The sequence below is a fragment of the Cyprinodon tularosa genome, unplaced genomic scaffold (assembly GCF_016077235.1).
Source record: "Cyprinodon tularosa strain WSP-4 unplaced genomic scaffold, ASM1607723v1 ctg140, whole genome shotgun sequence".
Classification (NCBI taxonomy): domain Eukaryota; kingdom Metazoa; phylum Chordata; class Actinopteri; order Cyprinodontiformes; family Cyprinodontidae; genus Cyprinodon; species Cyprinodon tularosa.
In genome coordinates this window covers 125,207-138,121 of record NW_024038221.1, presented here as the reverse complement: position 1 = coordinate 138,121, position 12,915 = coordinate 125,207, and the positions used below count along the sequence as shown (strand labels likewise).

Here is a 12,915-nt window from a genome sequence, read left to right as displayed (position 1 = left end):
CACCTTGTTTTACCTGAATGGAATGCATGAACACGTCTCTTACCTAGAGTGATTCCATTGGGCCACTCAATGTGGTCAGACACCAGAATTTGTCGATCAACTCCATTCATTCCAGCCTTCTCTATTTTGGCTTGATCTCCCCAGTCTGACCAGTACATAAAACTGTGAAAAGATACATTGCCAAGGTAAATACAACGGATCCACATCTAAGGAACACATTAACGGATTGCATATAAAACAACTCACTTAAGAAAACTCTGTAAGTTACAACATATAATTGCCCTTAGGATAGATAAATCAAACATTAAACTGTCAGTCTCTCTTATGTAAATGTAAATCCCTTCATTGTCCCACAATGGGGAAATCCGTTGCCTGCATTCTGACCCATCGTCTTGGGGAGCAATCGGGGGTTAAGGGTCTTGGTCAGGAACCCAGAGTGGAGGCTTTGGGGAGCGAACTGGTTATTTGCAACCTTATCAGAGCACAACTGCACTGCTCCATCCCACAAGGCCAACACTCCCCTTATGCACATATAAATTGAAAAAATATATTCCACTTTCTTTTCAGCACACAACTTGCTGCTACAAGTTATGCTTTGGTGATTTTTCTGCGTTACCTTTGACCTGAATTTGCACTTTGGGAAAATGTCCAACATTTCTTGTTGGGTTATATCAGACCAAACTTAGTCTTTAACAAAATCTTAGGCAGTCCTGTCTTTTTTGTTTTCCTTTGGGTGAAACCTTAGGCAGTCCTGTCTTTTTTGTTTTCCTTTGGGTGAAACCTCAACTCTTACGCAGACATTTGGAGAAAATAGGAGATCATTGTCACACAGAGCAAAGCTAGCAAAAATCTGAAAATTCTACTACTAACTCACTTTTAGTGTTAGTTTGTTGTCATACAGTCTGAGTAATTTATATAATGTCCTCTATTTTATATATCAGGAAAAAAACACTTTCTGGTTTCTTGTCTTATCCGACTGCTAATGTCTATTTATAATTTACCATTAAAAGCTGCAGTGTGTGTTTTTTATCCTTATCTTGACTGATCAACTAAAATCATTTTGATCCATTTTAATGAGAGAATGATGGCATAAGTTAAATTATTTAGTGGTAAAATATCAGGAAAAATAATCACTATTAAACATGAAAAAAGTTATAAAATCATGTATGTTATGGTCTTTTTTACATGATCAAATCGTGTCCATACAGTATAAGAGGCATGTGAAAACATACTAGCACTTTGTGTTCTCTCATCTCTTATTAATGTGGCCTAGGCTGACTCTTCATTTTTTTTTTTTTTTTACATCGAGGAGAAAAAAATGTAGTATTCACAACTGGTTTCTACTTTTGCATATTCTTCTGAGCAATGTACACATCTATAGTTTTGACTTTGAAGTTGTGGGCAAAGACCGCCGCTTTTCTTAGAGTGTTCAGCTCTATTTTATCGATCCAGCATTTATTAAAGTTACGAGTTTAAAGCTTAAACTGTGCTTGAAGCCTTCAAGTTTCAGAGCTAAAGTTTAGAACATTTTTAACTTTTATCAATGGAAAATTAGAAATTTTAGTTTCTTTTGCATGCATTTCATGCTAGCCAAGATTTTCATAGTCATATAAATATTTCTTTTGGGAGCTCAAGATATTGGATTCGAAGCGAAATTGGTTAAAAAGAAGAAAAAAAGTCTCATTCTCTATTTAAATATATAATTCTAAAACTACCTGACACACCATATGGATCAGCTTTAAAAATAGAACTGCTTTGCTAAGGTTTAATGTTCCAGGCCAACTTGAAAATCGAAGTTTCTTTAGTTTCCTTTTTTATTGTTAAACCAGTGTCCACAGTTTGCAGGGAATAATCAGAGCTATGGGCTTTTGGTCACAGTTTTTCATTCAGGGCATTTCACTTAAATCCTGTCCAAATGTCTCTAAACTCTAAAAGTTTCCTCTCACCCATGGTGTGGATCCACTACTATGGCCCTTGGCTCACTGAGCTCAGTGGCTATAAGCACTTTCCTCTTCCTGCCATCTCCCGTTGCAACAGAGATGGTCTTGTTGCCCGAGTCTGTCCAATAGATGTTTTTGTGGACCCAATCCACAGCCAGGCCCTCTGGAGAGTGGAGAGAGTCCACCAACGTTACCTGCTGTGAAGAGTCACTGGCCTTGTTGATGTATGCACTGTAGGGAGAAGACAAAAACAGATTAAATAAAATTTACAGTGTATATCAGTATATACAACACTTTGTAAAAGCATTTGTCCCCCCTAATCCCTTTATGCTGATATATTTAGATTATCAATCCAACATGCCATCTAATATGTTAGTCTCCCTGTGTTTAATTTGATGTCAATATAAATACTGCTATTTCGTGGAGACACTGGAGGTGTCTTTTTAAAATATTGGTAAATAAACAGCTTGTGTAGCTGAAGAAACAGCAGAGAGACCAAGGGAAAAGTTGTGAGGAAGTCAAAGTTAAGGTAGGATGCATAGAGCCTAATACAAAGCAGGCTTAAAAAACCAACAACAAACCTACTAGATGCAGATAAAGATGCTCAGCAGGACAAGAAGCCCAGCCAAACAGCCACAGCATAGATCACAGCATACTCATGAGTTAGAGCAGCCGTGTCAAAGCTCAGACCTTAATCCAGTTGATTAGAAACACTTATTCCTGTTTAACTCAGACTGAGCATATGCATCAAACTATGAGCAGAGAATAAAATAAATGCACATTGTTACAAAACAAACCAATATCTTCCATTTAATGTTAATTATCATTATTATTTTCTTTTTATGATTGCCATTTTATGTATTTGCTATGAGTACACACAGACTACTGTGTTTTTTATTTTGAAAAAAACAGCCCTACAAATTCAGCTCTTTTCAAAGCAGGAATAGTGGATTAGTTTCCTTCCATCATTAGAAAATATAACAATAGTTGTTTTCTGTTGTTTTTCTTTTATAAAAGAGAAATAGAAATATGTAAGCAAGTCATTTTAAATCAAGCATATGAAGAAGTTGTTTGGACAAGCGTCTTTACCGTAAGAAAAGCTGGTGAGCAAAATGGTGCAAAGATGGATGAGAGTAGGATCTGGAAGCAGATTGTCTACTTAATTGACTGTGTTACTGTTTGCCAACTCATTTTTGTATACGGGCGGTGGGGATGCTCCTGTGCCAGTATGACGGATAATCTAAGTGCTTTCTTTTTTTAAATTCTTTGCTAAAGCATGTTTAACATAATTCCAAACAGAGTCTCTTCCTGAGGACATTTTCTTTTTTAAAGTTAAGTGTTCAATATGGATGAGGATTACATCCTTCCAGATGCCAAAACTGTACAATTACGGTCAATATTAGATGTGAACTATAGATATGACAATCTTTAGTTTGAAGAATACCAAAGTGTGACTTTTTCACTTTTTTTTTTTTTATATAACAATTTCAATTCTATTCCAATGACAGGAAACAAGGACCCATTTGGACATTTGGGCTTTATACACTATAAAACAAGGCGAGGCCATAAATAATTACAAAGAGCTGCGCAGCAGAATAAGCTGGCAATAAATTACGCAAAGAACTCAGAGCAGATTGCATCTTTAATTGGCCATACAATTGTTTGCAACATCTCTATTAGTGGGAGAAGTTAACAAGACATTGACCCACAGAATGCTAATCACTATGGAAAAAAAAAAAACGCATCACAGTGATAGAGAAATACGCATACACTGACACTGGAATGATGAAATAAAGGCTTTGTTGAAACCTAAACAATCATTAGAATATGTATTTTAGAAATTTTTCTAATAATAATAATTGGCCAGCAGTGGGCTGCCATTGTGCAGCTCCCGGGAAGCAGTGTGGGCTTACAGGCCTTGCTCGGGTACCCAGAGTGGAGGCTGTGGGGATTGAACCAGGTACTTGCAACCTTCTCAGAGCACAAGCACACTGCTCTAACCATTACGGCAACACCCCCACTGGTTTATAGCATTACCCTAATGGTTTAAAATATTACCATTGCTTGTTTCTGAATTTCTTTTCAGTTTTTGGAACATATTTAGAACAGAAGAATAAGAAAAATCTTAGAATTTGTTGAATTGTTTGGCCAAGACTTTGGACTCAGAAACAGAAACAACTGTCAGAACTTAACATATAATAAACAATTATGGATATAACAGTTGTTGACAATGTTTCTTTGTTACAAAACAATCCTCATAATAAATCCCACCCTGGGGTCCAGTGTGTGTGTGTTTTTTTTTCTCTTGCCACTCAGGCTTCTTCTCACATTTCAAAACTAATGACTTTAAATTAGGTCTGAGTTTGTGCATGCATGTCTGTTTATTCTGCTTGTCTCTGTGCTGCTCTGTTAATAGACTGGCAGCCTGTTCCAGGGTTTGTCTGCCTCATGCCCAAAATCTGCTGGAGGTGCGCACCAACACCACTGTGAGCCTGCATGCTAAGCAGGTGTAATAAATGGATGGAAAAGACTGGCCAAAGTTTCTCTGTGAAATTAAATAGGAAGTTTACTGCAGGAAAGTTAATTTAATAGAATAAACGTACCAAATAAATATGTATGTAAATGTGTATTCCTAGGTCCTGCTAAACCTTCCTATTTGAAGGATAATGTGATAAAATTAAAACAAAAAAAGCAATAGAAAAACTACGGTAAATAAAACTACAGGATCAATCTATTTTCATATATTATCAAAGGGCAGCTTTATTAAAATATGACATTGTCATGGAAACAGTGAAGCTTCTGATTGCATCTGACTTTTTTTTTTCCTTTCTGTTCTGCTCTACTTAGATTGTTTAATGTTTTTCTTTTCTTTTTTTTATCATTATATAGACATGAAAAGTATCACATTCAACCCTTGTTTGTTAGCCAAATACAATTCACTGCTTTCTGCTATATTATTATGCACAGCATGGTATCTGCTTGCTTATTTCTGCAACTCTCTTATTGCATGCTTAAGGAGCTCTTCAGCACTGAAGTCCAGGGCTGCATGCATTAAATTGCATATTATTCTAGTGTACCATAGGGTGAAGTATTAAATCTGGGCAGGCACTGGAGCTGTAAAAATATGGAGCAAAACACAAAACCAAAAACTCTCCAGTAATTCTGCATTAAATTTTTATATCAGAACATTAGAATTCACGATCGCAGACAAATGTTTGGCGTTAATGCTACTGCTTAAATCTGTTCCCTTTCTTTTAAAATTTTAAACATCAGTTGTTTTTTCAACAGGTGGAAAGTCCTTTTAGCTAAAAGCCGCTACATACTGTACTTCACAAGAAAGAATTTTTCTTTCTTGCTTGTTATCGAAGGAACATCTAAGCAGAACTTTATTGTTGTCCAATAACAATTGTTGCTAGTAGGAGAAAAGAGATGATGTTCTTTTTTTTGTTTTTGGATCTGGAAATTCCTCCTTTAATTTAAGGTGCAGAAATCCGTACAGTGATCTGAAATTTAATAGCCATAGAAGGCAGTGGTCTGAACATTTGTATAACACCTGTTATAATTGACATAAAGCATTTTGCCGCCCAACTCCTCATCAATTTGAAAAACAACTCTTCTGGGTGCAGGTGAAAAGTTACAGGGAATTGGACTTTCTGTGAGTTTGGCTGCTGAGCTGCTTTTTTGTTCTTGTTTAGTTCAGTTCAATTAAGTTTATTTATACAGCGCCACTTCACATGTCATCTCAAGGCACTTTACAGAGACAATTCATCCAGATCTTTCAGTCAAATTGATTCAAGTTTTCTATGTACTGTAAGGAAAACCAGTTGATTGCATCGACTCATTGACTTGAAAGCAATCCCTCACACTAAGCATGCTTGTAGAAACAGTGGAGTGGAAAAACTTGTTTTTAATAGGAAGAAACCTCCAGCAGAACCAGGCTCAGTGTGTATTATTCAGTGTATTCTTGCTTCTTGAGGAGTATGTAGCGACCCTTTGTCATGTGAAACATACATGTCTGAGTGTTTGATTGGACGGACGCATTTTTCTAAGACTAATACTTCTAAAGTAAGTAGTATGAATAATAAAGTATGATTAATCATAAGAAATGTAAAACATTTTTAGATTAAAATAAAGACTCTGCAAACACCAAAATCAGGAAGCAAATACAAATTTGATAAATACTGCAGATGGATAAGGAATGGCCATATAGGCAAATGGACTGACAGATAAATTGACTGGGAACTTTTAGGCCAAGAAAAGGGCATAAAGTTAAGTAGGAATCATACTTGCACCTATAATATAGGTAATATTTTCTTTTTCCATTATTTGTGGACCTGGCATTTATTTTTCCAACCAAATTCCAGACTTCATAAGAACCATTCCAAAAGCAAATTTAAAAATGCTACAATTAGCTTTTGAACTAGTATAATTTTTCCAGAAGGCAATATGATAACAAAGCTGAGATAAAATGAGTTATTCTGCAGTAACACTGATCCAGGTTAACTGGACAAGCAGGAAACCATCAAGATGCAAAACAAGGGATGGTGGGTACATTAGTGGCGACTGGCCAATAGAGGGAGCAAGGGAGCCACCCTACCAGTCCGATGATCTTGATTAAGACATTGAAAAAAAAAACAAATTGAAATTTTAAAATTAAAATACTTCAAAATATATTGATATATATATTTTAAATGCGCAAGATAAATATTACATCTTTAATGACGAGTAACGTCATTTCGTTTTTCGACTCATTAAAAGTTGTACATGCGCAGTAGCTCCTCTGTAATACAAATATATTGCAAAGGAAACCGTTTCGACCTGATCAGCCGAATATCAAAATTAATCAGTCCAAAGACAGATGGAGTAGGTACACTTGGTCTTTTTCCAGGACCTGGTTTAGCTACAGGCCTTTGCTAACTGCATGTAGCGAGGCTAACGCTTTATTCTGCTTTCTGCTCCTTTTTCAAGCATCAGAATCTGACCAAGTTTGAATAAAGACAGGAAGGACTGATTTAAAGCACTTTTTAGAGAAGGATGAACAATCTGGTATTCACATGGAGAATAATATATTAGTGTACTTTTTCCTAGGTGTTTCTTCATTTGCATAGTTGTTCTTAAACACATTCTCAGAAAATGAATATTTCTTATATATAAAAACATAAAAAGCTTACTAATATCATCTCTATTATTAAACTGGTACATTACTTTTCTAGGTTGGTGAACCATATTGGACCATGCAAAACACAGATTTGCCTTCATAAAGCCTCAGAAAGGCACAATTTATGTACAAAAAGTAATCCTGTTCATGAAATTATGTCTTGCTTTTATAAAGTGTTTTTAAAATGTTTTTTTGTTGTTGTCATTCATATAAATATACTGGTGTGATAACTCAGTATATATTTGATTGTTTTTTGGTAAAGGTCTTTTTTGAATTTACCCCCCCACCCCCGCTCGAGAAAACTCCACCAGCCACCACTGGGTTAGATCTCTCAAACATAAAATGCAAAATGATTGATTTGAAAAAGAAGAATAAAAAACCAGCTAGAATAAGGCCACGTTAAACTGCACAACTCTATTAGCTGAGAAGGAGCTACGATGCTGGAGCTTATTTACTGCTTGGAAAATAGAGTCCTCTGTTAAGAACGAGTTCATTTGTCCTTCCTCTGTCACAAGCCCTTGAGTGTATCACAGAGTTGATGAGGAAGAATGTGTATGTGTGTATGCAGATGAGTAATGATGGTGATTATTGATGCGGTGAAATTAAAGGAAGCATATGGCTCAGCTGAGATGATAGAAGACCCCTAGATCTACCTGCCAGCCATTAAACCTCCACATAGTAATACAACCACACAAACAGAGCAACTATGATCTCCAAGTATGTGTGTATGTGTGGGAAAGTGTGGGCATGAGTGTGAGGAAGGACAAACCGCTCCACCTTCCATTATCGGACAGATGACACAAGCCTGCAGGTGTGTCTGCTTCGCCAACAGAAGGTTTGACAGGCTGAACTAGACAAGATGGATGAATGAGAGGGCATGATAAGGCAGACCAGGTGAAGTATGCAGAGAGAAGTTATCCAAATGGGAAAGGGTGTCTTTTGTGCTCTCATTAACCTTTTACATAAGTTGTTCTTCTGTTTAACTATATAGATTATTATTAGAAAATCATGATCGAGAATAGTGAAACAAACTGCTGAGCCGCATTCATTCTGACATGTCCCTGTTACAGTGGCTGTGGGCAACATTGGCTGTCACCACACCTCACGAACAAAACCTTACTCTTTATTATCTCTTCTAATCATGATTTAAAACTTTACCCCTTAAACAAATGTCCATTGCCTCTCCTTATTTGAAGTGGAGATCTCTACAGCTGTAGCCAAAGCTATCCTAAACATAAGCCATAATGTTTCACTGTTTATGCCACATATCTTCATCTCGTCATGGTGGCTTCCAGGGTACAGACCCGAAAGAAATGGTCTCTCTTTGTGAAGATGTACTCTTTTCTATTTTACAATAGGCAAAGAAGGTGCTGAAAGAGCATTACTAAAGAAAGAGAGGCCTACTGTATGTGGCCCCATTTGACCGACAACACAGTCATTCTTCGGGCAACTTCCTCCATTTTTGAAAGCAAACAGACACAATTCTCTGCACTTGTAAATCTAGACTTAGACAGATTTATTTTGTCATTTTTTATACACAAGTGTAAACAAAAAGAAATTTCGTTAAGAACAGCTCTCTAGACAATTTCATTTTTTAAAGTGCAGCCTTGATAAGGCAAGACAAAGAAAAAAAAACATTGTGATGAAAAACCTGAAAAAATGAAAAATCTGCTGCTGTGCGCCCCATTTCAATGCAGCCCTTGGTGACTGCCCCTAAAACGCCACACTTTATCAGAACAGTGTGTTTATTTTTGCATGTACCTGTATATTTTGCGGTGAAACAGATCACACCAGAACATCTTGTTAGTTGACACATCAACATCCAGGGCCACAGCATTCTTCAGGGTGGGAACGACCTGTGTATATTCACTCTTCAGCAGGTCGATGCGACGGATTTCATGGCGATTTGTAAACATCAGGTAGGGACTCTTTCCTATAGAGAAGACATGGGGTACATGACATGTACATTGAAAAATATTCTCCATTATGTAGTCACTGCTAAACATTTAAATAATAAGACAAGACACCTTTCTATGATCAATCCACACTGTAACTTTCTGAAGAAATCCATTAGATAATATTTCTTGTTCCCCACTTAGTATTGATTTGGCTACATGCAAAGCAGATAATTCAATCCTGTCCCATGTACTCTCTATTTACTGTAGTTGCCCTGCTGCTGTGAAACAAAAAGGCTAAATGTGCCTCAGACTAAAGTAGACCAACAGAACAGATATGACGCATGATTTTATTTTTGGCACAACCATGTGTCAAAAGTGTGTTAGTGGGCCCTCTTCTTTAGGTACACATAATGCAAGTTGTTAGCTGGTGCATTATGTCCTCTAAGGCACATTTTATAGCAGACTGAAAAGCAGGTGTACATAAAAGGATTATAAAAACAATATGAGTCCACTTTCAAGGACATCATATTTAGTATACAGAAATTGTTTACAAAATAAAGTCTAGCTTTTGTTCAAGCAAGTATGGTTTGATTTCCACTGTAGATGTGATCAATAGTATATGCTACTAACAGTGTGCTTAAAGCTTTTATCAATAATGTAGAGTCTGTAAAATTTCTTTAATTTGGTTGGATTACTTTGTTCTGTTCTTACTTTCCTTTTTTAACCTCATTTACCAACACATTTTACCCCAACTCCTCTTTTGCAACCCACTTGATGCTCCCACTTGTTCAGAAAAGGAAAAGTGCCACTTAAATCTCAAAATAAATTATACAACAGGCTAACTGATGAGCAAAAAAAACATTAAACCAAGCTTTAGTTTTGTTCCACGGTTTACCATGCACTAACTCACAGCGAGAACCTTTCTACTAGTGTTTGAGTGCAATCATTTTCCTCCAACTACTGGGTTGGTAACCATCAATTTCACCTGCTGGGAGATGGACAGGGATAGAGACAGAGCAAGAAACAGACAAGAACAAGTAAAATTGATGGATGAATGTGTCGTTATGGAGGTTTGATGAGTAAGAGGATGCAATTGGGAGAGTAGACGTGGAATAAGTTGGGAGACAAATCAACACACAGGTACTTGTAGGAGAACAAAAGTTTAGAATGAAAGAAAGTAAGAAATATACATTTTATGCCGTGCTTGGAGAATGTAAAAAAAACTCTTATCTCGGTAGTGAAAAAAGTAATGCAAAATCATTATCAATTATTAAGACAAATATTTATGTAGTTTATCAATACATGCTCCTAAAAATAAAATACCTTTCTATGCATTTTTGAAATATATAGTAAAAAAAAAAAAAAGCTTTCTCACAGGTTAAAAGAGAGCAGTATAACACACCAAAAGTCCCTCTTTTTGAGCTGTTCTAATAAATCCTGTCTCAGAATCAGCTTTATTCTCAAACTATATGTGCACACATGTTATCTAATTCAATTAAAATTGTGGGCATTACTTTAATATACATCTCAAGCATTGATATGAAGCTTAGTAGATTATATTTTAATGCTTAAACATTTAAAACTTGAAAAACAGAATCTCAAATTGTTGGATTCTTGAGAACTGTTGGTAAAAAAAAAGAGTTATAAGTAACTAAAAACTGATCAGTAACTGATCAAAATTAAAACTAGACAGTCAAAACATGCATCAGTAACAGTAACTGATCAGTAACTGATCAGTTTTTACCCCCCCATCAGTTACATCAGAACAGAAAACATCAGGCAACAGCCACAGTCTCCATTCTCCACAGAACCAAAAGTTCTGCAGTTAAGCATGAACAGAATGAGAAGCTGGGCACACTTTGAGAGAATCTAGCAGAAACTGGCCACTATGGGCTGTTTGTTAGTGTTTTTTTTTTTTTTTTTTTTTTTTTTTTTTTGCTAATGGTGCAGAAATGCCTCCCTGTGATGCATGTTTTGACTGTCTAGTTTTAATTTTATCACTCTGTCACATAATGTGCTTAGTGATTGTTGTTCGCTCATATTTACTCATGCAGGCTTTAGCATTGGGCAAGAATGTGTTGTGAGATAAAAAAAACCCCTCATATTTGAAAATATAAACATCCTTTAAGCCTTAAAAAGTTAGAACCTTTGACAGAGTATAAATAAATATTGTGGGACAATATGCATATAGATATTTATATAAGTTAAAAACTTTAAATTAATTTTGAAATTCTTTTTTTTAAATGACTGAAAATCAAGAACTGCATGAAGAAATGTGAGCAGAGTTATAACAACACTGCTTTGTGTCTTTGTTCCCATGACTCACCATGGGGATAACCTGACCACAGCTTTAAACTCAATTTGAAAAGTGTGTTCTCAAACTGTCAAGTGTGGCTCACACTGCTCTTGGCACTGTGGTTAAGCTCCCAGTACACCACAGACAAAGGATAGAACAAGTAGACCTGTTTGGTCCACAGACGGTTTGTGGATTGTTTTCTGCAACATTGCAACTACCTGTTCTGCTTTTTATTGCGCCGTTAATTAAGCTTTTGTAGTGTAATTCCCCTGCTCTGTTAGAATCTTTTATCCATTACTCATGAGTAAACCCTTAGATCGTTAGGATGAAAAATAGAAGAATAAAAGAAAGAATTGAATCCCTGTTGTTTTGTTTTCATATCTGTATCAATTCTCAACAAGTGTTCAAACAAAAAATTAGCGTTCCTGTTTACCTTCCTTTATCCTTTCTCATTCTGTTGTTCAGACACACAAAAAACCCACAGACCAAAGTTGATGAGAGTTTCAGAGGCTTTACACTCAAAGTTTATGGGGAAACATTGAATGCACTAAGGGGGAAATAAAACTTTGCTCAGGGGGCTTAACGGGTGCTGCTACACAGCAAAATTAATGTTCCCAAACACACATACACAAATACCAGCTTAGAGAAGAAAGCACATAATGGCTCTGACCTGAGATTTTACTTTTAATTAGTATTGCTAGACTTACAGCTAGTGTGAAATTAATCTTGGGAGCCATAAACTGCATGCTGGGAATAGAAAATTTACATGAAAAACACACACAGAGTTGTAGATTTATTTGTTTTTGAATTGTTTAAATAATGATTCATGCCTTCTAAATAGAAATATAGTGGAAATCGGCCCATGTTTTACTAAATCATAGAGTGTAATACAGTTCCATCACAGGGGATTTGAATCCGTGTACAAATTAGCATCCGTCTCTTTAAAATGACAGTGTGTATGAAAACTAAAGGCTATATATATGCTGATTTCTGAGGAAGAGTGTCTAGGAATAATTTGACGGCCAAATGCAGTTTCATTAAATCCTCATTACATCAGCTTCACAAAGCAGGCATCTCTTTATTTACTGCCCCGCCTCTGTGCTTTGCTTTGAACAGGAATTAACATGAATAACAATCAACATTAATTCAGTCATATTAAAGACGCTCACTCTTCATGTCGCACTTTATCATGCTTTGTTTATTGAGGACAACATTATACACCAAATGTATTTTTTCATCTGTCCATCTTTTCTCTTCTTTTTGCCACCAGACCGCTTTGACTCTAACAACTGCTGTCTGACGGTAATAAAGATTCACACAGAGAGACACTGAGCAATCAGTGAGGGTTTTATGCCACTTAGCTTCAAAGTGAGGATATGTTTTCAGCTTTAAGCACTCTCATTACCAGACCAACTCAACCTATAATGACTTAACCTAAGACAATAATTACAGATAACATGCCTTCGCCCTCATTTCCTGTTGAAAAGTTAGTAATTTGCTGTAAAAAGATTTCTTTCATTTTTCTTAAGGCCTGCCTGCACAAAGCAACCCTGGATGAAACAAAACATGTTAATTAGATTAAAATGTCTTAAACTGACTAGGTGTGTTTCTTTTAGAGAGTAT

General features: G+C 36.1%; 1 protein-coding gene across 1 annotated transcript in view; it reads right to left on the bottom strand.

The window, feature by feature from the left end:
* The window catches only part of lrp8 (low density lipoprotein receptor-related protein 8, apolipoprotein e receptor), a 143,155-nt gene that overhangs the window by 36,314 nt on the left and 93,926 nt on the right, over positions 1–12,915 (bottom strand). Inside the window, exons 9-11 of the mRNA XM_038278392.1 lie at positions 8,860–9,031; positions 1,947–2,171; positions 44–162 (exon numbers count right to left, since the gene is read on the bottom strand). Of these exons, the coding sequence (XP_038134320.1) occupies positions 44–162; positions 1,947–2,171; positions 8,860–9,031 (516 nt within the window). The remainder of the gene's footprint in view (positions 1–43; positions 163–1,946; positions 2,172–8,859; positions 9,032–12,915) is intronic.